General features: G+C 34.9%; 1 protein-coding gene across 1 annotated transcript in view; it reads left to right on the top strand.

The window, feature by feature from the left end:
* Positions 1-27,142, top strand: part of LOC105206553 (tyrosine-protein kinase receptor torso) — a 345,332-nt gene that overhangs the window by 31,605 nt on the left and 286,585 nt on the right. The window contains exons 2-5 of the mRNA XM_039451357.1: positions 10,246-10,291; positions 10,386-10,528; positions 15,357-15,483; positions 16,723-16,830. Coding sequence (XP_039307291.1) covers positions 10,246-10,291; positions 10,386-10,528; positions 15,357-15,483; positions 16,723-16,830 — 424 coding nt within the window. The remainder of the gene's footprint in view (positions 1-10,245; positions 10,292-10,385; positions 10,529-15,356; positions 15,484-16,722; positions 16,831-27,142) is intronic.

Raw genomic sequence — 27,142 nt, 5'->3', positions numbered from 1 at the left:
GGCGTTGAGTTTGAGGAGATTTCTCGCCGTCCACCGCTCGACCGCCGCGATGTCCTCGTTGACAAGAGCAACTGCATTACGGAGATCATGAGGAGGGAAGTGGAGATAAATTTGGAGGTCGTCGGCGTAGAGCAGGTGATGGCAGTGCCTGAGCGAGTGCCTGAGATCATTGACGAAGATGGAGAAGAGAAGGGGTCCCAGAACTGAGCCCTGAGGGATTCCGGCAGAGACAGGCAGCGCGGATGAAAGAGAGCCGTCTGGTCCTTTAACGCACTGGTGTCTGTCGGAGAGGTAGGATCGAAACCAGGTCAGAGCGGGCGATGAGATCCTGAGGTTGCTGAGTTTCTCGAGGAGAAGCGCGTGGGAGACGGAATCGAAGGCTTTGGAGAAGTCGAACATGACTAACAGGGTGGTCATGCGTTTGTCTATGGCCAATCTCACATCGTCAACCAGCTTGATAAGGGCGGTTTGCGTGCTGTAGCCCTTTCGAAAGCCGGTCTGGAAAGGATCGAGGAGGTTATGGTGAGAGATGTGAACGACCAGGCTGTCGTAGGCAATACGCTCAAGCACCTTGGAAAGGAAGCAGAGGAGAGAGATGGGGCGGAAGTCGGACGGGACGGAAGGATGGCAGGTTTTGGGGAGAGGGATGACATGCGAGGTTTTAAGAGAGAGAGAGAGAGAGAGAGAGAGAGAGAGAGAGAGAGAAAGAGTTACGGTTTTAGATTTAGGATTTCTTCTTTTCAAAATTGAAATTTCGTCTCAGGGGGGAGGAAGACGTTCTCTCGTTCCTTTTTCTTCCTGGAGGACATTGGATTGGGAATGACACGAGCGACGCTCGGTAACCTGACAGGAGCTCGGGAGTTGTCGTGCTTCTCTGAAAGTTCACGCCTTGGAGGACCAGTTCGGGGAATCGTTCTTTTTTCGGAAACTCAGAATGAGTTTCAATTCTTTTTAAAATTTTTTGGTTTAACTCAAGGAAATCGATTACAGTTACGTAAACGTAACAATATTATCCCATACAGCACAGAGAGATTGCAGGAATATTGCAGAATGATTTCATTGAAACATTGTAATATTGCATATTGATTGCGAAACATTGCTGCAACATTGCTGGAAGATTGCAGCAACGTTAAGATGCCCGTTTTTTGAAATATTGCATTGTAACGGTTTTCGCGGAATGTAGGATCGAGCAACTATCATAAGATAATTTCCGAATTTGATAACAAATTGATTACGACTTCATTAACAACAACAAAGTTGAAATTCCACTAAATTACCACATGACGCAAAGGATTCTTAGAAAGAGAGAAAGAGAGAGAGACAGACAAAACTTCACCAATTAACTGAATATATATTGATCGATTATTCTCTACAAGTGCAATACAAAATTTAGCGAATGCGCAGCATCACAGGCGATGCCAATGACCATTTAAAGAATCGTTCTGCGCAAGATGATTAAGGATGGATACGACTTGTATGCGTAGTGCGGGCTGTTTCGATGGAGAGAGAGAGAAGTAGAGGTGGATCACGCGCTCGTCTAACGCACTGCGTCCGTTCCTGGCCTTCAAGGCTTCTGATGAGGCCCGTGGCACCAAATACGTTTCTGGCGATTCCGACATTGGTCTTCTCGTTACTCCGAGGTAGCTTCGTGTATTACGGCTTCAATTGCGCCGGAACGTTGAAACCAATGTCGCGGTGGCCGCATGCTCCACACGGATCGGTGTCCAAACTCAGCACTGCTCTAGCTGGCTCCTGATAACTACTGGTCCTCTAGGCTCACCGTTCGCTCTCGGAATGCTGTCGCGATGCCGGTGCTCAAGCGTCTGTTATTCCGGTGCCTCACTTTTCGATTATTGTTTGGTCAATTCCACCGCGGCCATTTCTCACCGATTCCTTCGAGTTCTCACTTTGTTCTGCCTTCTCAGGCCTTTCCTCTCCGTGTTCGGCGCGCACCCTATTCTTTATTCCCTCTCTATCTCCCTTCCTTCTTCTTTCTTTCTTTATTTCTATTCAGACTTTATTATTCTTGCTTCCCATATATATCGCTACTTGCTCTATTTTGCGTCGTATATTCTACATATCGCCACAGCATTAAAACATCCCAGCAAAATTACAATGTTACAAATTTTTCCAAAATATTCACATAAATATTATTACACCACATAATTCCAATGAACAAAACAATATTTTTGTAACATTTTTAAAAACATTTTTGACAAAAAAATTTTGGGAATTTTTTTTTCGAAAATTTTCAAGTAATCACCCATCAAAGTCGCGACTCCGGTTACGTTACTTGACATCCGTGATTGCTGCAAACTGATCCCTCATGATGACCTGTGAACACTTTATGCTAATATGTGTATGTAACTGCAGGTAAATGAGGTCAATATACGTGTAACGAACCGCCTTCCGACTCCACCCCGGACCGCCTAACCGTCCGAACCGTCCGGCCGAACATCCGCCGGACGGCAGTTAAACGGCGCATAGCGCCTAGTAAATATAAGAACATCGGAGCAAACAAGCGATCGCTCCCGCGCTCTCATCTTCGCGCGCACGCGCTCTCGTTCCCGCGCCGTCCGCAGCCACGCTATGCGAGCGTGGTCCGAAGCGAGAGACCCGAGATCGAGTGGCGGGGATGTTGCCGCCGGACCGCTCCGCCGTAACGCGCCGCGCATCCCCCTCGCCTCGATTCTCGGGTATATAAGGCGACGTTCGCCGGAGGCAGGGACCTGATTCGCTTCTGGCCGGTCCGCCGAACAGAAGCCTCCCCAGGTTGTTACTGAGATCGAGCGCCTCGGTCTCTGCTAAGTTACTTAGCTAGCAGCCGCTTCCGAGTCCGATCCTAGAACCGCTTCCTGACTCGTCAACCTGGGCTCAAGAACACTTGGGGCCCGTCAAGCCACTTGACACAAAGGCGATTCTCCATCCGCCCCGCCTCCCGAGTCCGACGCCACCTCACGTACGGGGGTACGGTGCTCCGTGCCTCCACCAAGCGCACTTGGCGTGAGGGGGTGTTCTCCGGCGAACATTCGCGGTCTTAACCGCCTCGCGACGGACCGCGCATACGAACCGCCGAGAATACACGGATCCGTGTACGCGCCGCGCTCACCGCTCCTCGCGCCGCGCCACCGCCAAACGTCACGGCCACAATAACAAGGCCGCCAGGATTCGCAGAAAAACACGCGCCTAAATTCCACGAACCGCGTCTCGCGCGACAGGTGAACCTGTAAATAGATTCCCGTGTATATAGACTACGCCGAGCCGACTTTCTGTGTCACGTCCGTCCGCGCGCTTAACCGATTTAACTCTGGATATCTGTATCGCGTCCGTCCGCGCGTCTAGGAGATTTAAGTTTGTGTCCGTCCGTCCGCGCGTCTAGGGGAATTAAGTTTGTGTCGCGTCCGTCCGCGCGTCTCGTAAATTTAAGTTCTACATGTTTGTATCGCGTTCATCCGCGCGCTCGGACACAAGTCTCTGTACCGCATCCGTACAACCGCCGATGTCAATGTAACGACGTCTAGTAGAATAAACACGTTGATATTTTCTACATTTAAGACACGTCTAATTCCTCCAAGCGACCTTTCGCGCTCGATCCTGTACCGTCGACCGTCCGTGCGCGAAACACGGTCGTTACATACGTTATCGAAAAAATGAAATATGTATAATTAAAGCACAATGTTTATATAAACAAATATAAATATGGTTTTTTTTACTAATTTCGCAAATATAGAATAGCATCTGGAATAACTCTTCTATTATTTCTTTAAATAAAAATGCAATTAAAAAATATATGCACTCGTCAACAAAAAATGGGGAACACTTTCCAGATACTAAAAATTAGGCTATTTTCAAATGGCTGTAGTTCAGCAAAAAGTCATCGCAGATAAAAAAATGAAAGAAACATTTTGAAGCTTGAAGTTTCAACTTTAACGCTGAATTGACAGATTTATAAAGTTCTTTGAACTTTCTTGTCTTATGCAGTAAAAAAAGCAAACCTTGTTTTGTTTTGTAAAGTTTTGTATTTTTGATACTTTGCAACTCAACAAAAGAATTTTTTTAAAGCTTCATAAACTACAACATTTTGTCTACAAAATACTTTTTTTAAAACTTTTCTACGATTTTTTTGACCGAGTTACGCAACTTTGAAGCTAAATCTGCATTTTTTACAAATGATATTTGTACTCCGTAAAAAATCATCGTAGATAAAAAATTAAAAAAGCATTTTAAAGCTCGAAGTTTCAGCTTTAACATGCTATCAACGGTTTTCAAAAAATTTTTTAATTTCTTAGTGCTATGCCCCAAAAAAGATACACTGTTTTTTCCTTAAAATTTCGTATTTTTGATAGCCTGTAGCTCAATAAAAAATTTTTTTTTGGTAATAAAAGTCCCATAAAGTATGACATTTTTTCTACAAAATGCTTTTTTTTAATTTTCCTACGATTTTTTTTGACCGAGTTACAAGACTTTGAAGAAACACATTTTTTATAGTACATTTTTCCGACAATGACATTTACCGCCGACATTAGCATTACCCAATGTACACCATGTAGAGGTTGCCGGTTAAATTCTTGCACATCGTGTGTGTGTGTGTGTGTGTGTGTGTGTGTCACAGCAGAGATAGAACCTCGCAGTTTGTCATTTCTACAGCATTTAAGATTTGCACGCAAATTACATATTACTAATTGCAAGTATTTATCCTACACTCACGAACACACACACACACACACACACACACACACACACGCACGCACGCACGCACACACGCACACACGCACGCACGCACGCACGCACGCACGCACACGTACCCCACGCAAAGCTCTCATCCACGCATCCTCCCATACAAAAATGAATAAAAGAAAAAGAAAAAACTCCTCACATTTAGCATTTAGTCGAAAAAAACCTAAAATTAAAATTAGTTTACATTTCTCTTAAAATTTGTTGTTAATTAAATGAGGGAGATTCTCTATTTATGTGACATCTGGTGACAGCGGCCGGAAAATATAAATAAACCGCCAGTTTTTAAACCGGCGGACATAAGAAAACATTTTATACAATATTAAAATAAATATTTTTGTAGAAAATAAATACAAGGTACAAGGCTCCTAAAGAATAAAAATTTGAATGAGACAAGAAGAGTTTCATGGCCGTGCAGGATGTTGTGCGCCAATACACAATAAATACAAATGTAAATAAAGTAAACGTTTCAACCGTTTAATAACTAGTCATCTTCAGTACAATGAATTGGATATATTTGCGATATCTGCTTACGCAAACGTACCACAATGAAACGACTTAACAAAAAGTGTCGAAAGGCGTCTTATTTCGAGATGTATCCTCGAGGAACGAGCAAAGGGACATCGTTTTCGGAATATGAGTCTATGAGTCCCGACAACTGTGTCCTAAAAGATGCTGGTAAGAATGTACATCGCAGAATCATTCAAACTCATGTTCCGAAAACGATGTCCCTTCGCTCGTTCCTCGAGGATACATCTCGAAATAAGACGCCTTTCAACACTTTTTGTTAAGTCGTTTCATTGTGGTACGTTTGCGTAAACAGTTGACTAGTTATTAAACGGTCGAAACGTTTACTTTATTTACATTTGTATTTATTGTGTATTAGCGCACAACATCCTGCACGGCTCTGAAGCTCTTCTTGTCTCATTCAAAATATTTTTTAATAAAGAAAAGGAATCTATTCCATTATTTTTAACGTTTTTAAAAATGTTTTTAAAAACATTCCTAAAATGATTTTAAAAATATTATTTAAATACTTTTCCTGCTTGGAATTCTAAAAAATTCTCTGAAAAACATTAAAAATTTCTAAATAACTTTTTGACAAACTTGGAAAGTCTGTAAACATTATTAAATTTTTTAAAAATTTCTGAAAATTACTAAATTTTTTGAAAATTTAAACATTAGTTAAAGTTTTTAAAATTCTCTGAAATTACTCTGAAAAAGTTTAAAAATCACTGAAAATCTTTGAAAGACTTTGAAGCTGCTTTGAAAAAGTCTTTGAAAATCTCTGCAACGTGTCTGAATTTACATGCATTTTCAGAAAATTTTTCTGACATTTTCAAAAAAGTTTTTAAAGAAAATTTGAGAAATTTTTTTACCAGATTATCTCGGTGTATAATCTCTTAACGGACAGTTTCAAGTTTCTTTTTTTTATTTTTTTTTATTATTTTTTTATTTTATGATATAAATTGGTAATACATATTTGTTTTTACGTGAAAAGTTAATTATTATGATAATAAACATAATTATTTAAATAAACGACATGATTTTTACTTGCGTATTTTTACTACTTGTACTAAAAGAATTTATATCATATATAATTTGTATGTATGAGTCTCGCTCGAAGATCTATTAAGAGGCACGGTCCCGTCTCGTGCTTATAGGAAAAAAAATTATGAAAATAAATTCTGAACAAAAGTCTGATGAACGAAAAACGAGAGAGACCGAGCACTTCTTTTACGTAAGTCAGCAAGTTCAAGCATAATGATATTATCAGATCTCAGTAACGGCTGAACCGATCAAAATCTGAGTAGTCTCAATCGATAGCTTGGTAACGAATTGCATAATAAAAGTGTTTTTATTTTTTCTCTCCGTGCCCTTCAGGTATTCTCTCTTTCACATTTTCGGCACAGAGTGGCGCTGGTATACATTAGTCAGTCGTATATGCGACCTTGTGGTATATCAGCCGTATGCGACCTTGTGTATACTTGTAGTGGTGTAAACGCACCAGCAGACCGCATGCGACCTTGTGTATTTGGTGTATACGCACAGGCAAATACATTAGTCAGCCGTACGCGACCTTGTGATGTATACCAGTAGGCTTATTTTCTAACTTTGTAACAATTCAGTATCGTTACAACGTCGTTGTGCACATATTATACATGGTAGAAAAGCTGCGCAACAACACGTAACGATATCCCTAGCTGTGGTTAAGAGTTACAGAATACGCCTACAGCGGTATACGGAATTCCACGGTTTGTCGCGCTCTGTTTTAATTTTTAATTGCATAAAGAAATTTACTTGAATACAAAGATTTGTTTGAAAAATAATGTAAATAGAATTACAATTTTTAATAATAAATTAAAATTATGTTATCACGGCAATATATTGCTTCAATTCATGGGACTGTTACTTTATGTCGAGAAATTAAATATGTAGGTAAAAGACAAATTCAATTGGTTTATTTATTTGTCAGGCCATATAATATAAACCTGGAATAGCTGATTAGAATGATGCTTACATAAGTACTAAAAATATATGAGTAAATTGTAATCAAAACTTTAAACGCATTTTCTCGAAACTAGGTTTTCCAAACTGGTGACCACGATTTCAGACAAACTAATGAACTGATTGAATTCGCCTTTTACCTATGTATTTGAAACACTTCTCTCTATCGTTGGAACTAGCAAAATTAAATTATATTAATGCGTTTATTTTCTTTTTAAACTTTAAATTAAAAAATTTTTAGTGATTTTTTAAAATTTATTTTTACATGCGTAATAATTATTTTAAAAATAGTTCGATTTTAATATTTCTGGTTCCGACAATAACCAAATATTTGTAGATTAAGAATCTTTTTCGATTTGTTGTCTCAGATAACTGAGTGTCAAGATTTTATGGCCACCATGAGACGATGCGCGCTCGGACACGTCGCGCAAACAATATTATAATTATTACAATATTCATTATTTTTACTTGTAAAAATTTGTGAAATAATAAAATATAGATAGATATGTGTGCAAAATTTCAAATTAATCGCTCATATAATTTCCGTTAAAAAAATTTATAAAAGTAAGCTTTTTTTAACCTTTCAAAGTATCCTGCCCTTTAAGGCCCGGTTTCACAATTCACGGTTAGCTCGAGTTAACCGAAGTTTAACTCGCTGAACTCAGTTTAGCGCATTTGTGGCGTTCCACAACCACCTTAAACCTTCGTTAAGGTTCACTTGCCTCGGTTAAAGATGAACCCCCATTAAAGATGAATTTGGGCGTTTAACCAATTTAACCGAGGTTTACAACCCTGGCACCAATGAAATTGCTGTGAAAGTTTCGCACATCTCGTAATCATATTTACTTTTGAGTAAATATGATATATCATATATATCATTTTTTGCTTTCAATAATTTCAACTAATGTAATTTTTTCATCTCTTGAAAAATTCGGTAGCCGCTTTTTATTCATATTATCCTTCACGGACAATTCTTTTTTACAGGACATCACAATTATTTTATTATATAACTTTTATTGAACAAAAGTAAAAGTTCTTCAGCCGTTTACGAGCTCTTACAACAATTCTTCTTCTTATCCTTTTGAGTGATACCCAGTAACTATAAATGAACAGGAAACGATGAACAGGAAATGAACGATTTGACTATGATGCAAAAATAAATGCAATAATAAAATACAGAAAGACAGTGATCATTCCGGCAGACCGATTGAGATATAATCGACAGTCACAAGAAAAATATATCAATAACGGGCGAAAACGTCCGAACGTGTATGCGGTCACAAACAAGCTCTCAACTATAATATATACCTTAGAACTTTATGGCTTTATGTTACGGCTATTGTAAAATAGGCTACATCGGCATGCTTTTCCCTCTTTTTTTTTCAAAATTTTAACTAACCAATCACAATTTACGTTTAAGGAGAAAGAAGCATATATTCTGAGTTTCAGTAAATAGGGTATAGGGTTACGTAACCTACGGTTAAAAATGAGTTGTGGAACGCCATACAGGTTTAACGCCGGCGTCAATTTTGACGGACGTTCAGCTAAACTCGGGTTAATCTGAAAGTTGTGAAACCGGGCCTAAGTTATTTATGTTTTAAAAAAAACGCGGAGAAATTATTCTACAAATTAGTCTTTTGTAATTTCTGGATAAAAGCATTGCTAGTCAGACACTTTGAAATAAAATGTATTTATAATGGAAAATAATAAAATAAAATTAGAAGAAGTACTACGTGTAAAAATTTTTACTGCTTTGAATAAAATGTTATAACTTCCGTAATTTTTTAAATTTTTCGTTCAAAATTTAAGGGTAGATTTTTAAAAATATGTACTTTCATAAAATACAATACAAAAAATCGATTTTATTTTACTCTTCAAGAGGACAGGAGAGTAAAAACCCTTTAGAGAGTAAAAAAAAGTCTGCAAAACCCAAGTATATTATTGCTTAACACTACAAAACGCGTGATATCAGTACAAAATTATCTTTTAAAAAAAAAGAAGAAAAAGACGCCTTTTAAGAAAAAGACGCCTATGTGTGTGCTCGCGCCTAAAAATCTTTCTTTTTTCAATCAAATTATTATGTATTATTATTTTCTACAAAATCTTTTATTCAAACCTAAGTGATATTTACTTAAAATAAATGTCAAAAAATGGTATGCGTTTGTTAAAAAAAATGTATGAAATCTTTAAAGTGCGCCTTTTTAAAAGAATTAAAGAGACAACAGTACAAAATAAGAAAATTTTATTGAAATAACAAATTTTAAATGCACAAAAACATGGTGCTGCTAGATAGAAAAAGCAATGAGAAAAATTAAATAATTTCTATAACCTAATTGCTATTATATCTAGCAGCGTCATGTTTTTGTGCATTAAAAATTTTTTATTTTAATAAAATTTTCTCATTTTGTTCCTCTTTAATTCTTTCAAATAGGCGCACTTTAAAGATTTCATACATTTTTTTGAGCAAACGCATATCATTTTTCACACACATAAGCGCCTTTTTTTACCTTTTTTTGAGAAGGTAATTTTGTACTGATCAAATTTTCAGCGCGTAAGTTGCACGTTGTATATGAGTACCGTAAAAAGAAGCATATGGACGATAATGTCAAAGTCAATTTATCGTTTGTTTTAAACTGTACTTGGACGAGATAACGAAGCGACGACCTTGTATTAGGTAAACGCCGCGCCGCGCTCTTACTGTGTGTTGTCCTATATAGTAATTCTATTGTCATCCACGAACATATATGTGTTTCTGAAATCGAATTCAAATTGATTGATGTATTTGAAATTTGAAATAGAGTCGATATATAGACATTTTTTTTCATCGCTCTCATTCTCGATATAATAACGATTTATAGACGTACTCGTATATATTTTTTAATATTGTAGCGTTGCACAGCTAACCGACATCTGCAATGAGACAATCGCGTTAAATATTTCACCTACAGAATCTTATAAACAATTCTTTCCAACTATTACACAAATTTCTTTGTCTTTTTTCAGGAGTTGTGCCGAAATAATTGTTCGCAACCTACAGGCGAATTTCAACGTAAGTTAAATCGTACAACGTTTGTGTTTGCACAAAATGTAGGAAAACATTCTATTTGAATATTATATTAAAATTGTTTTATTTATATGGATAGCTTATCCGAAAACAAGCGAAGAAACTGATGCGAATATTACTTTACACTGTAGAGGAATGAATACGCTAGTAATTAAATATAATCCTGGAAGCTATGTTATTCAATCTAGCGCTTCCGTCGAAACTTGGGGTACAGCCACAGTAGTAAGTATTTTATATTAAATGGTTTTTAACGATTATAATAAGCTTCCCGAGAAAAATGGAAATCTGACCATGTCTGATTTAATAAAATGAGATACAACAAAATTTAAAATTTAGGTAGAGTCTGATTGTATACAATTTTATTTCGTCAGATCTGCATGGCCAGATCTGATTAAATCCAGCCAGGCACGCTAAGCTATAGTCAGATCTCATCAGATCTGACCATTGCTGTCGTTTGATATTAAGTCGCAGATTCATTCAAATTTTTTCCGATCTATTCAGATATTATCTGATCACATCAGATCTCCTAATAGTCATTACGCGTCAGGATTAATGTGCATTCTAAGTTATTACCTTATTGATTTCATTGACCTTGATATACATTATAGAAGTAAGGATCAATTTTTTCTTTTAAATTAATTGGCAGTCTTGGATAGTTTTTGAAATATACATACCCTGGTAAAAATTTAGGATAGCAATTTAATACAAACTTTTCCAAGCCATTATGAAATCTGTGTCCGTTCTAAACCAGATCATCCCAATCAAATTTGTAACCTTTCCGTGCATCAACTTCAAGTTCTATTTGCTTGAATCCGTAATATAACCAGAAAAACAATTTCAATCAATTTCGATCTGTACGTCCTCTCCAATTTTAATTCGAATGAATCTAACACCGATCCGAAACAGTCATTCAATCCATTTTAATCTATGAGTCCAATCTGAATAAATTCGAGGCTCGTCCGAACAAGATTTTTAATCCTTTTTAATCCATGCGGTTCCTTGAGATTTAATCAAAATAAATCCGAAATAAACTTTTAAACATTTTCAATCTGTACATCCAATTCGAATAATTTCAAAGCTCATCTGGAAAAACTTTTAATCCTTCTCAATCCGTGATTCTAATCCGAACGAATCCAAAACTCACCCGAGCGTGGTTCTCAGTTCTTCTTAATTCATGCGATTTCTCAGGATTTAATTAGAATAAATCCGGCAATAATCCGAAATAAACTTTCTAACTTTTTCAATCTGCATAATTCCAGTTTTCATCACCCGATAAGAACAGGTAACATTGATTCCATGTTGTATCCACGTGTATTACGTAGAATACGGGGATAGGACTTTATTTCTAAACTTTCTTTCTGAACAGCATATATTGATTATTTGAAGCTTATGCATGTGCTCTTTTGATTTTAAAGTCCAAGATTTTTTTCTTGAGCACAGTTACTGCTCAGAAACATAAATATTATCAATGAACGTAATAGATCCGTGAATAAAAAAAAACCCGGTCTATATCCCAATGAGCAGTCAATATTTTTTAAATGTTTTTTCAATGAAAATTATTTCATATTTAATTTAATTATCATAATGTATCATAATGACATAATGTATCATAATGACATTTTTCTAGTTGCGCTCTTATTTAAACGAATAACAGAGAAGTTATTCCAGATGCTATTCTGCATTTGAAAAGTAGAACTGTAATTTTATATATGTTTATATAAATAATACGCTTTAATTATACATGTGTTTCATCTTTTCGATAACATATATTGACTTGATCTATCAGTTATATATACGTATTAGCACAAATTTAACACATTATCACGAGGGATCAGTTCACAGCAATCACAGAAGTCAAGCATCATTCGCTGCGGATGGGTGACCGCTTGGGAATTTCTAAAAAAAGATTCCTGAGAAAGAAATTTTTTTTCACTGCAAAAAATGCTTTTTAAAATATTACAAAAATATGGTTTTGTTTATTGGGATTATATGGTGTAATGATATAATATCTATTCTCATCAGATATACGGTTTAGATCGAATTCAGTCGGATTGGAATCTTTCCGACGACTTCGTATTACGTCGGATTCAATCGAATTCCTATTCTTCGTGAATTTATTCGATATAAAACTGACTCGGATAAGTGCACCTATTATCGTGGCGTTTTCTGAAAATCCCAACTTCAATGCAACTTAAAAAAAAAATAAATAAATGAAAAGTTTAAAAAAACTAAAAGAATATATAAATCCATCTTTTATTAACAAAATGCAATTTTAGTAATATTAAAATTAATAAAAATGGAATGCGCTTGTCACCGTGGTCATGTACATACAAATTATCGTGTACCCGTTTCCACGGATTTACCAATTACCGTATCCCAAATACCGTTGATGAAAAAAATGTATTTCGTAATACTGATTAGTTCCCATGCTGTGCTTACTTCACGAGCTACTGTCATCGTGGAGATCGCGTTTTGACAGTTATCAAGAATTATGTGTATATCAAGTAAATTTGTAATTTATAATATCAAAAGCTGTGTATCACGCGCGTAGCGTAAAAAAATGATAGAATGATGGTAAACTAAATACTTATGTGTCAAGTTATTTGCATTTTCATTGAAACGTGAATACCGCGGTAATACGAGTATCAACAACATGCGCATTGCACCTAATTTCGTGAGAAAATTTGATTTACTTATTAAATTTATTAATATTTCCGTCTTTATTTGATTTTAATTTATTTTACTTTTGATTAGGTTAAATGTAAAATAATTTTTTTCTATAGTAGGGCAGGCCACGATAATAGGTGCACTTACCCTCGTTCAGATATCGGGTACAATTTTTGGACTAAAATAGATTTAGACGAAACATTTTCTTATCCGTATCCTTCCGATAGGGTAAGTGCACCTATTATCGTGGCCTGAAAACAGAAAAGTTATGGCTAATATATTAATATAAAATTAATATAAATTAAAATTAATACAAAAAAAATATTAATCTAGTTGTTTTGCCAATTTGAATTTACCCAATGATAAAATTTAAATTTGCCGCTTACCGTAATTCATTGGTTATAAAAATATTTTCAAACATGTTCTCGCCAGATAGGTCCATAGTTACACATTTACAGTTGAGCTGATTCCAAATTGCATACATGATTGTTTATGATTTGACACTCTATCATGATATTTTATTGAAAAGTGATATTGAAAGTGAATACCTACTCACTTATTTTGTCACTTATTTTGATAAAAGTTTGAAGTAGACCTTACAATTATCTTAATAAACGGATATTGTACTGAGAGAAAAGATTTTGTTGATTTAACAACTGCATTTGTTGTCTCTATATCTACAAATATTTGTTGAATTAACAAAATCTTTTCTCTCACTGTGCAGTTGACTATTAGAGTAAAACATCAAATCTGTTGATATTTTGGTTCAGTTTTTCTTGGCCATTTAACAGCAAAAAATTTTTTATATGCATTTAAGAGTAAACTAAAAACTAAATTTAAATAAATGCTTCAAGTTTTCATAGATGAACCTAATATAAATTTAAAATTTATTAAAGATTTAAAGTCTTCTCTTCGTTCTGATAATAATCCGAATAATTCTATTTTGATGTCTATGAGTTTATATAAACTCTATGTTACAAATAACAGCTTTAAAGTGAGTTTTAAATTTTAAAACGACTGAGTGGAAATTATTGGGTTTTTAAGAACGATATATAATTTATTTATAGTTTATTTAAAAAATTTATTTACATCATATACAAAAATGCTTGCTTCTCACAAAGCAGATTAAATTTCCTATTCAGAATCAACATTGTTACTTTTAAAGTTTTAATTGCTATTAAATAACTAAATAATAAAGTAAGTAGCTGATCAATGTATTGACATCGTTGATAACTTACAAAGAATAGCTTTGAGATGTCCCCCTCCAATTTTGGCTAGCCTTTAATATGTTGTAATACAGATTAAAATAAGGGACACATATTTTTTTATACGTGCCTATTTCACTTTTAAAAAGTGAAACACTCCTTTGAAAAAAATCGTTTTTTTTTCTTTCGAAGCGTATATCGTCGAAACTATAGAAGATAGAAAAAAATGTACTAATTAAAAGTTAAATGGCTTGAAAAGTACTTTATATTAGTAATAAAGAAATATTAAAAAAAATTTTTTTATACTTTTTCTCACCACTTATCTTTTTCTTAAAAAACTTTTATTTTTTTTTATAAAAACAAAATAAAGCTTATTTTATTACAAATTCAACGATTTATTATAAAGTTATGTTCCAACATTTCCATTTTCCAAAAATAATTAAAAACCTCTCTATAGGCATGCTACGCGCATCCGTTCGTGTGCTACGGAAGTGTCTTCCTCCGATTTTGACAAGCTTTAATATGTTGTAGTACAGCTCAAAATAAGGGATACGTATTTATTTATACGTGCCAATACTCTTTTAGAGGGTGAAATACTCTTTTAAAGAAAATCGGTTTTTTTTTTATTCGAAGCATATGTCGAAATTATATGAGGTCTTGTCAGTGGCGCGAAAAAGTGTCTTTCTAGAAATAATTAAATGCGCGGCCGGGTAACCAATCTTGCATTTTTGCTAACTTCTATAATCGGCTCTTGGTAAATTCTCGGATACATATAGAAACTATAAGAATTTGTTTTTTGAGCATTATTTTTTATTAAATTTTATATCTTTTTTTTAAAAATGGCGGGGAAAACTGAATTGTTGGCAACAGTGAATATGGAGGCACGACTACATTATCCATTCGGACAAGACACTAAGCATAATCAAATCAAACTTCACTCGTTGAGTTATTTGATTCATCAATTCTACTTATGTCGGAATTAGCCGAAAAAGTCAGAACAAATAAGCCAAAACAATTAACACATAATAGTGTTCATAATGTTTTTTACTTTTTACTAATTTGCACTTTTTATGCAAAAATCAAAAAAACATTACTTGAAACTTGTCTTAAATCCCTTCTATTATGAAACATTTAAATGTACGTTTTTGCCTCTTTTTACAAGATATTTTTTTCCGTAGAGTAATGGTGGATTGTCAATATTTTCGAACTTGAAACCAGACACGTTTTATCGTTATCAGTTACACAGAATAACAAAGCGCGGCTTTTCATTAGCCGAAACATCAAATTGGTTTTCAACTTATTCAGGTATTAACTTCCAAAACAAAATGTTTTACTTTGTTTCATAATGCATTTTTATAAAGATACTGTACAGGCTGACCCCATTTTAATCTATCACTCCAAATATTTCCATTCTCTTGCATTTTACAAGAAAATGTTTCAGACAAAGTTATATGGTTTCGAGGGGGACATAAAATGGTATCATTAATTTGACCTTGAATAGTTGCTTGAATGTCACGTAAAGGTCACCTTCAATTTTTTTAAAGAAACTTCCTCTTTTTTATTGCATATTCTTGTAGCTTATCTTGAGGCTTTACCAAAACACTATAATTAAATATTTTTTTGTTAAGTATTTTTTTAGTTACAAGACTTGAAAGTTACAGTACTGTCGGCATTAGCATCACTCAAGGTGTACCACATGGAAATTGCCCGGTCGGATTTACACTTCTTTTGTGTAAGTCCGGCCGGGCAAGAATGTCGAAGAATGGTCGGAGGATGATCCAACCAGTCAAGGTAAGATCAGTCGGTGATCCAATCAGTCAAAACAATATTGATCGAATTTAATTATGTATTCAGAATGGAGAAATTGTTGAACACTTATTGCAATAGAAAATTCTCAAAATCTTGCCTTAACTGGCCAGTTCTTTTCCAATCTTGTCTTGATTGACTGAATCACACCGATCAATCTTGTCTTGATTAACTGGATCACCGACCGATATTACCTTAACTGGTTGGATCATCGATTAATCCTGTCTTGACTGATTGGATCGCCGATTGATCTTATTTTGACTGGTTGAATCATTCTCCAATCTTTCTTTGAACACAAACGAGGTGTAAATCCGACCGTGCAACCTCCACGTGGTACCCCTTGAGTGATGCTAATGCCGACGTTACTGTAACTTTGAAGTCTTGTAACTCAAAAAATACTTAACGAAAAAATATTTAATTATAGTGTTTTGGAAAGACTTCAAGATAAATTACAAGAATATGTAATAAGAAGCAAGCAGTTCTATTTAAAAAATTGAAGGTGACCTTCACGTGACATTTAAGCAACTATTTAAGGTTAAATTAATGATACCTTTTTATGTCCCCCTCGAAACCATACAATTTTTGTCTGAAACATTTTCTTGTAAAATGCAAGAAAACGGAAATATTTGGGGTGATAAATTACAATAGGTCACCCTGTTTATGTAAGATTAAATTTGCGCAATTGTTATAATTTCTTTTTATTAAAAATTTCTCTCTAATGAAGATTATTATTTGCAGCTGATTACCAACCAAAATCAGTTGAACACATTTCACTCGCAAAAATTAAAGAAGAAAGTAAAAATGTGTGTCAACTACAAGCGGAAATTATTTTTAAACCTGTTGAAGGTAACATGCGTACTTAATATTGTACTTAATATGTACACACACACACACATACACACACACACACACACACAGACACATATGCTTATATATTGATGAAACTTATTTTTCAACTTTCGAATTTTTTTAGCAGCATCTTCCAAAATGATTCCAAGTCACAAGAAAATAAACCCTATCAAATTTCAGCTTGATTAGATAATAGAAACTAATGTACCCGGTTTACTTAATATCCGAGTTCCCTTGTATTAAACTTCATAGACTTTCAACGATGGCTTCAAAAATGTTTTTTCCACAAATATCGGTTTAAAAGATCAATTTTTTTAAGTATAAGTGTTCTGATTTTCTGATTGTTTATGACCTTGTACGTCTTATTTAAACAATTAGATAAATTTTCCGATAGAACATTTATTAAATTATGAGGTGTGTTTAAAAAGTACCGGACCTTCGATCAGGAAAAGTACAATTATTTACTTAAAGGTCTGAAATGCTAATCTCCTTCAAAGTACTCTTTTGGTATTGCTTGCTTTCTCCCAGTGGTCTTACTATTATCGGAAATATATCTGAAAGGCTTCTTGTTGAATAATGTTCAGTTGGACTGTCGTATTCCGCATGTCGGCGTCGTCTTCTCTTGACTCAAATCGGATCTCTTTCAACTGCGTTTTTATCTTGGGGAATAGCCAAAAATCATAAGGCACCATGTCGGGAGAGTAGGAAACCTGGAAAACCAGGAGAATACTGTGTTTGGTCAAGATGCAATACCACTATTCAAGTTATTCTATCATTTCGCGGAAACTGATACTCCGATGAATGACCATTACACTTATTGGCTCACAAGCCAACTTTCAGCGATCGACGCTTTTTGCGGGCGCGAGAAAATTGACGTATATGCAATAGGTTTCCCTACTTTTTTTCTACGAGACCGTGCTTCCGTAGCTTTATTTGTTTTTGCAGGAAAAAAATAAGGTTCCATATTTTTTGAACATACCTCGTATATAATAAAATCTTGCATAAAAATTATCACCAATCATGTAACTATATTTACAAAAATTGATGTAGAAGTATTGATTTCTTAGAAAATATTGATAATTATTTGTTTGTTTAATTAACTTCGAAATAATATCGGTGAAACTACAATGGTCAACTTACAAAGAGAGGCTACGAGATGCAAGTCACTAAATTTAATAAAATTTTATGTATGTGTAGTATTCACTTACACATTTATTGTAGTAAAACAGTTTGTTACGGATATTGGGCATTCTCAAGAAAATTATTTTATTTATTTATTTATTTATTTTTATACGGCTTTAATATTTCTTAAAAGAAATATTAAAGCCGTATGTAAAAAAAGAAATTTTTATTGATAGATGAGTTTTTATTGATAATAGATTCTTGAGGTGATCAAACAAGTTCAAATATATGATAAAATTTTTGTAAACAATGATGATATTCCAACTTGTCAAATAAAAATTATTTTGCTAAAGTGTACTCCTTTATGCCAGCCTTGCGACGTATATTTTTACAGATAAGTTAAAAATTTTATCAAAAAATTACAAAATTGTACCTCTCTTCTTAAAAATAATAGAGAAATAGCCAATCATGAGAATGAAAGAAGTCTGTTCCAAAACATTAACAAAATTTGTTTTCCAAATTTTCTTAATCAAATAAAAATGTGAAGACTGTGAATATGAAATGTCAATGATTTTATGTGCATAATGTAAATCATTATGCTTCAATTGTTTTTACGATGAGTACCACCGTAAAAGCTGTAAATAAATTTACAATAAGTTGTAAAACAGTGATTGCAAATCTTTATTGCAAACATATTTTTTGTGTTTATGAGTAATTTTAATTTACTTAATAATAAAAGAGGATTTTAAATTCCTTGATTTTTATTAATAACATGTTTTATATTAAACAATTAAAAATATAAGATTTAAATAAAAAAAATTTGTTTTCTCGAGAATGCCCAAAATCCGCAACGAACTGCTTTACTACAGTAAATGAGTGAGTAATTACTACACACCCATAAAATTTTATTAAAATCGGTGATCCGCATCTCGCGGCCTTTCCTTGTTAGTGATATATTTACAAAACTAATTTAAAAAGAAATTGTTCAATAATTAAAAAAAATATTTGCAGCTGTGTTATATGTAACACATTTAGAAATATAGTAAATCCAAATACATGCTTACAAAAATGAATAATTATTCTTAAATTATAATTATAATGTAGAAATATTGCAGTATAGAACATTACATAGTAGTATGAATTATTACATATTTAGCATGATAACATTAAATAAGGAATTAAACGCGCGTGCGCGCGGTTTTTAAAATAATTTTTGATAAAAATGCACATAGGAGAGCAGCCTCTGACAACCTTGACCTTGACATATGTTATCAAGGAGAAGGTACTAAGTAACTTACAAAAGATTTTAAGTAATGCTCACTTCTTACTAAAAAAATATTATTAGAGAAAGAAAAAACAGTTTTTTTTAATTATTTCAGAAAATATTTATTTTACAAAAAAGTGTCAAACAAAAAATGAAGCTCACAAGAAGCTTTCTAAAAAAGGTCATATACATATTTTATCTAACTTCAATAATTTAGTCGTTATAGTAGAAAAACTGTTTTATTGTTCACGCTTGTACTAAATAGCCACACAGAGCAAGGTCAACCCCACCCTTTCCTCCTGCCTTGGGAGCAAAACAGGAACACCCACATACACATCTAATAATATTCTTTAACAAGAAGTGAGCATTATTTAAAATTTTTTGTAAGTCACTCACAAGGGGAGTCCGTGACAATTGACTCACCGATTTTAATAAAATTTTATGGGTGTGTAGTATTCACTCACCCCTTTACTGTGGTAAAGCCGTTCGTTGTGAAACTTAGGCATTCTCAAGAAAATAACAATTAAATATTTCCAGCATCTATAGTACCATTACAGAAGAACGGTTGTCGAGTTGGCGATGTAGCGTAGGTCGTTAGAATGTCGATTAGTACGCGTGGGGTCGCGGGTTCGATCCCCATAAATAAGATTTTATTTTTAAATTTATCTTATATTTTTAAATTATTATATATAATTTTTAAAGTGTTTTTCATTATTTAATATAAAATGTTATTAAATAATAACATTATTATAACATTATTATTATTATATTATTACTATAACATTATTTTGTTATGTTGTTATGTTATGAAGTTTGTTTTCCAAATTCTTTTAATCAAATGAAATGTAAAGACTGTGCACATGAAATGTCAATGATTATATGTGCATGGTGCAATGAACTATTGTGTTTTAATTGTTTTTACGACAAGTATCACCCTAAAAACTGTAAACTAATTGTATAATACTTATTGTAAATTTTTATTGCAAATATATTTTTTGTGTTCATGAGAACTTTTAATTTATTTAATAATAAAAGAGCATGTTTAAATTCCTTGATTTTTTTTAAATAACATTTTATATTAAATAATGAAAAACACTTTAAAAATGATATATAACAATTTAAAAATATAAGATTTAAATTAAAAAAAAAAATCTTATTTATGGGGATCGAACCTGGGACCCCACGCGTACTAATCGACATTCTAACGACCTACGCTACATCGCCAATTCGACAACCGTTCTTCTGTAATGGTACTATAGATGCTGGAAATATTTAATTGTTATTTTCTCGAGAATGCCTAAGTTTCGCAACGAACGGCTTTACCACAGTAAAGGGGTGAATAAATACTACACACCCATAAAATTTTATTAAAATCGGTGAATCAATTGTCGCGGACTCCCCTTGTCAGTATCTTCTCCTTGATATGTCAAAGTCAAGGTCGTTTGGTCGAGGCTGCTCCCCTTATGAACACCTTTATTGAAACCTCTAAGTGGATGTTAAGCATCCACTTGAATTTAAAATAAACTATTATAATTCCTTAGAAAAATTTATGATTATTGATAATTTAAGAGACAAGTTCGATCCTGAGATAAAATTCACTAATTTGATTCACAGTACAATGGAACATCTGAAAAGTTTGTAAAGGGAGGATTATCGCGCTTCGCGATTGGATCACTTAATGACATTGTCGCACTTGGCATTGCGCACAATTGGACATCACCACTCATAGCGACTAGACACTCTCTAATAAGAGTCGCAATATGAGCCGACTTTTGTAGGCTGGGTAGTAGTATGGTCGATCTCCAAGACAAAGAGGGAAATATATTGTATTTCTCTGTTTAATATATACATTTCTGTCTATATTCACATCTCTCGATCAAATATTTCGAAACAATCAAAAAATGATCTCTTTGTGTCGCGATTCTTATTACAGGGTCTCTAATAGCGGCCAATGTTTAGAGTTTTTCCGTTGGTTTGGTTAGATAATTCAAGATGATTGGTTGGTGCTGTGTAATCCAATCGTGCTGTGTTGAAAACGGTGTCCCCCGTCGCGCTTTAGCACGTAATTTAGGTGTGTCAGTTTCCTCAGGCAATTTGCGAATTTCTGGCATTCCCGATGTCCAACGGCTCGTGTGGACCTTACTCGTGTCTGGGGCCTCCGCGCTCGGGCCCAAGATTAGAATCTCTTCTGCAAATCCTCCATCGCGCCTTCACTGGCGGTCTCCCACGCTGTTGAATGCGAACCCGAGCAAAAATTTTCAGGTCTTACATAGACTAATACATGATCACGCGTAAGCCATGTACGATTAGACCTTATCATGTTTGAAAATATATTATACCATATATGTTATGATATAATTAATATTATATGTTTTGAGATGGAAAATGAAACCGCGACGTACAGTTGCATTCTTCGCGCGCTTTGCCTAACTTGCGGGATGGCGCCACCTCCCCGCAATTATCTTATTGCGAAATCGATAAATCACTCAATAAATCACCGCTGCGCTAAGGATATCCGGGAAGGGAGCGCTCGCGATTCCCGTTTTCTGCGCGGATATAGCGACGCGATATAGTTGTTCGTTTCCGGTTTCTTCTTCCTTCTCTTCTTCGACCTGTCGGAGCAACACCACGCATCTTGGCCGTGCGCAAGTTTCCGATTACTCGTCGGTCCTCTAAAATCGTAATCGCAAAGCAGTGCTCACGCGAGTAATTGTTTAGTGTCCTATTCTATTGACAGTGCGATTTTGTAAGTGAAGGAGAAGCCGGAGCAAACCCTGTGCTCCGAACCGGCTCGCGTCCGCCGTCGTTCGAAGTCGTCACGCGTCGACATCGTGATCACGCAGCAACGCGGCTGCGAACGCGCTCGAGCCACTGTCGCTCTGAAGATTCTCCGTTTGGCGAGAATCGAACAATAGTGACTTTTATAAACACGCTCTTCGCGATCGCACGCGTGGTAAGAATTTGTGCATAAGATCTCCGGTGGCGAGATCTCTCGGCGCGCATCATTGCGATCTACGACGAGATTTCTTTGGTCACGCCATTACTAAGTGGCGCGGAACTGTATCGCATTCAAAGCTCATACCACTTTGGTGATTATTCCGTGTACCTGTGATAATATATGAATATATTTGACTGTTTGACACCCGTAAGTTCTCTGAACAATTATTTCCCCGATCTCGATCTCCTGCGCCCCGTAATCGTCGCGATCCTTATCGTCTCGTGCGAGACAAATACCGGCGCCTACTCTATTCGTCTCTTTCATCCTTCATCCTTTTATTTAAAAAAAAACCGAAGTGCGGCGATTTATGATCAAACGCGCACATTATACTATATGTTATTATTTATGAATGCTAATGAAGTTAAGTATGATTATGTATCTTATATACAGTGGATTGATAGAGCAAGTCATATTGAGACTAAAAGTTCTTTACCATTTTTTATTATTCGCAATTGTTACCGAAATAAAAATTAATAAACTCGGCAAATGAGCACATATTTTCCCTACCCACCGCACACGAGGACCGCCTGTTGGTCGCCAAACCAGCAATGGCTGTCTTACCCGCCTCACTGCGCCGCCTGCCGCGGCTACCTATTGTTGGCGACTGACGGGCAGTCCCTGCGTGCAGTGGGCAGGTAAAATACGTGCTTATTCGCCGAACTTTATTAATTTTTATTTCGATAATTATTGCAAATAATGAAAAATGCTAAAGGACTTTTTTTCTCAGTATGACTTGCTTTATCAATCCACGAGAGCATAAACAAATATTTTGCGACACCTTGTATATTGTGACCACACTTACAAACGTGGCCCAATCTTCGTTGTCCGTCTACGGAGTGACGACAGAAAGATCTTTATTCTCTAAATCTCGCGACAACTTACTTTGACGAAAAGTAAGCGCTAAGCACGATAGAGCGTGCCACTCTTTTACAAGACACCAAAGGTCGTAGATAATTTTAACGTAACAAGCCGTGGATGTCGACGGCACCAATGGCCAACTACTTATGGAATTGGCAGAGAAGGGAGTGGTTCGGTGCGGGCGGGTGAAATCGGAGAGAGCGAGAGAAATCTCACTCACTGACGAGGCAATAATTAACCATGAAAATTAACAGCGTGTATTTCTAGAATGCGAGTTAGTACCTTAGAATGGAACTGAACACAAGGTTCGCTGGCGAGCAACATGCATGACAAAATCGCGGAATATTAATCGAAAGAAATAATTAATCAAACTTTACCGTGAGACCACGACAAAATATAAATCTCTCGTTCTAGCAATACGTAACCGATGAAAGAAGATGCACAACGGTTGCTCTCCCGCAAAATATCATACGCACATGCTATTAAAAGATCGCGTATTCGTATTAAGATTACAAGTTATCGCGAAAATGAGACAGAAACACAATCACGTTCAGAATTACACGTATTTACCAGACGACACAAAACGTCGACTTGGCTACATCGTACAGGCACAAATATGTGAAAAGAAAATCTATTAGACTTCGACGCGATCGAACGGGCGATGTTGCAACAGCGGCAATCTCCACGCGGAGAAATACTATTATGTAATATCAATTAGACAAAGGCGGATAGAAATTTGATCCGAGATCGCTCGCCTTGACGCCGTGCCTCTGCAATTGATCCTTGTGACAGACGACAAACGTAAGTCGCTCTGTTGCAACTCCTATTTCCTCGTGGAGAACCGAGAAGGTATTGAGCATTGACGAACGCCAAGAGCCATCAATCGCTCTTTCTGCCTTACTATTATGAATGGCTAGGCTCGGAGTCCCAATCGCTATCAACTCGCAATTGGAAACAACAGCGTTAGTAAACCGCGTCCGATCCGTTATTCCCGTTCGAAAACGCAAACACTAAAACTCTAAACAAATTCTTGGAGACTGCCCCGATATGGGTGACCCATTTTGCATTTGCTAAAGTCGGATCCACACCCCAATCCGTGACGGCAGCTCTCCACGAACAATATAATTTCTCAAAAGAAAAAAAGGGAAATAAACGGAATTTATAGAGAAAGACATCCCTTTTTCGATGGCTGACCCCTTCGCCCGTTCATAATCGAAATCCTACGCAAAAAAAGAAACAGAAAAAAAAAATGGAAAATTTCACGGTACTCAACCAGCACTCCTCACCACTCTGCTTTCGCAGCCTCTCGAAGTTCCACCACCATGTAATCATTTTCTTCGACCCCAGTAATACTTAACGTTAAGAAGAATAGCTATATTTAGAAGCTAGAGCAAATCGGCATCAACTACGCAACCATATAGTCATGATAACCGCGTAACGCGCGCTTGCGCCGCAACATACAATTTCCAATTCCTGAGGAATTTAATTATTTTGTCATTATGTTCCCATGAAACGCGCGCTCACGTCTTCAATATTAATGTTAGTGATTCTTGATTAATGTAATTCTTAGTTTTTAACGCTATTTGTCTTTTATATCCTCTATTCCAATCACTGTGAACATTTGTACTCTTCTATTCAAGAAATAATATAATAGCGCTTTCGAGTGCAGTGGGTTCTCACCTGCTTTATGGCGGATTAATGACGTGCTCTATTTTGAATTCTCATTCAATGATTTCAGTATATAACGTCACTAATCTGATTCAGGTTGGGTTAAAACTGAGGAGGTAATCATTTAGAAAATAAACGTACGTTGGACTACGGACTTTATCGGACTTTCCTCAGAATTCAATGGAATTCATTGCGATTGCCCAGAGATTTCCCTCCAAAAAAGGTCATTAAAAATCCGTATTTAATAACTGATTAACTGCTTTCAACCAAAAATTTGTTATAAAAGCCAAAATTTCATTATAGTACATGGAATTCATCAAATTATAGTGGAATTCATCGGACTAAGCCGGATTTTACCGGACTTCGAGAAATTCAGCGAACTTCAAAGAATTCAACGGACCTCTAGCGGATTGTACATCGGAATTCAAGAGTGGTTACCCTCATGGTGGAAGTAATAAGGTGTGCTTATGCGCACGTTTCTTGCAATATCCAATCACAGAACGTGACAGAAGTCCGCCATGTTTTTTTAATTTTGGTACGAGATTCAAATTGTGTAATTATTTAGAATATGTTTAAATGTCTTTATGAAAGTAAAAAATTGTAATTGTCACTTAAATCACCATTAAATCTAATTATTTTTTAAAATTACAATAAAAAATTAAGAAATATAGAAAGAAGAAATGAATTACACGGCATGTTAATGGTGAAATAATTTCGATTCATACTATTTGTTACATCTTGCACTAAAAGTTTGAAAATTGGTGTCGCAAAATTGTTGCATATTAAGAAATGGATTATTTATCGCTTTTCGCTAATTTTGTAACTTCTTATTCTCTGAAAAGTAGATTGTAAAATTAATTAATATAAAATGACATACCATTACAGTTTGTGAAAATATTATTTATTAAATATTATTATTTTAATTAATTGTAATGTAAATCACATCATATTACAATAAAACGAATAAAATTTAGAACATAAAATGAAAGTAACGAAATGAATGACAAGGACATATTACAAGAACATGAATTAAATTGTAATATAAATGCTATCATATTACAATGAAACGGATAACATTTCGAGTTTAAAACGCAAGTAACGAAACAATTAAAACAGTAAAAATTTAACGCATATATAAAACGTTTACCCGTAAATATAGAGAAACGGCAATCTGTAACATCACATATCACAGTTATAACGACTATTTTGCAACGCAAATAAATTTAAAATTTATAAACTTTTTTGTTTGTGAATATCGACAGTTTCTTATTTGTTTTTAATTTAGAGCTTTCTGCGGAAGTATTTTTGTTCAGTATCCTCATTCTTATGTATGTTCGTGTCCGTACTAAACAAGACACAACTTCACTAGGAATATCTTTTTCCATCATTCGTTTTAATACTTTCTCAGTAACAGTTTTAAAAATCCAAGGGCCTTTCTGCAATGTTCCTGCTCCGTGAAATTTTTCAAATTCCACATTCATTACGTTGGCAAGGTTCAGTAAAGAAGCTGAAGGAGTAATAAGTCGTCCTCTAGATACATAGCTAATCCAATCATCCTCGGTGTTCGTGGACATTGCAGTACACGTCCCCAAAGATGGATATTTATTTCTAAATTTGAATGTTACGTATCCAGCAACGTATTTCAGTCCTTCATCTTCACAAATTGTACCATCGTTGAATTCCTCGAATTGTTGAAGTAAATATAATTCTTCTGAGATTTGAGTGTAATCGATATCTATAACAGATTAAGGACAATGCCAAAAAGAAAGAACAAAATAAAGATTTTAGCAACATGTAATACGTGTGAACCTGTTAACCACTCTTTTATTATGACACTTTTATATCTTTTATAATATAAAATTTTCATTTACTATATTGCAGTGAAAAACCTACACTAAGATACCTTGAGTCATTGGTTAAGAGATTTCAGAAGTGGTAACGTAATTTCTCACCTCCATAGGGAAAAATTATTACAATTTCCAACAAGCTATTGACACGTAATTTCACCCAATGTACAATGTTACTGTTTAAAAGCAATGATCACTAATTAGGATTAGATATAAACTGTTGTAAAATGTTATAATTTTTCAATTGGAATGTTCGACATTACGTTATCTACTTTCATAAGACATAGGCACGTAATAGGTAGAAATAGGTAGATAAGGTAGACGGAGAAAACTGAGCGAGGCTCGCGGTTTTTTGCCATAAATATAAAAAGAATGAAAAGTAATGGAAGAGATTCAAGTGCTGAGAACCTGGCATAGGAAAAAATATGTAAGTATCCTTTCAAAAATGTCTATTATCATGAATGGTAAGAATGACTTATTTAGTTATAAGCTCTCTGAATAATAAAAATAATTTCATATGAAGTTAATTCATTCAGCATAGAGCCATACTTT

The sequence above is a fragment of the Solenopsis invicta genome, chromosome 6 (genome assembly GCF_016802725.1).
Source record: "Solenopsis invicta isolate M01_SB chromosome 6, UNIL_Sinv_3.0, whole genome shotgun sequence".
NCBI lineage: Eukaryota > Metazoa > Arthropoda > Insecta > Hymenoptera > Formicidae > Solenopsis > Solenopsis invicta.
The sequence above is the reverse complement of the archived record's forward strand: the minus strand, read 5'-3'. Positions and strand labels throughout refer to the sequence as shown.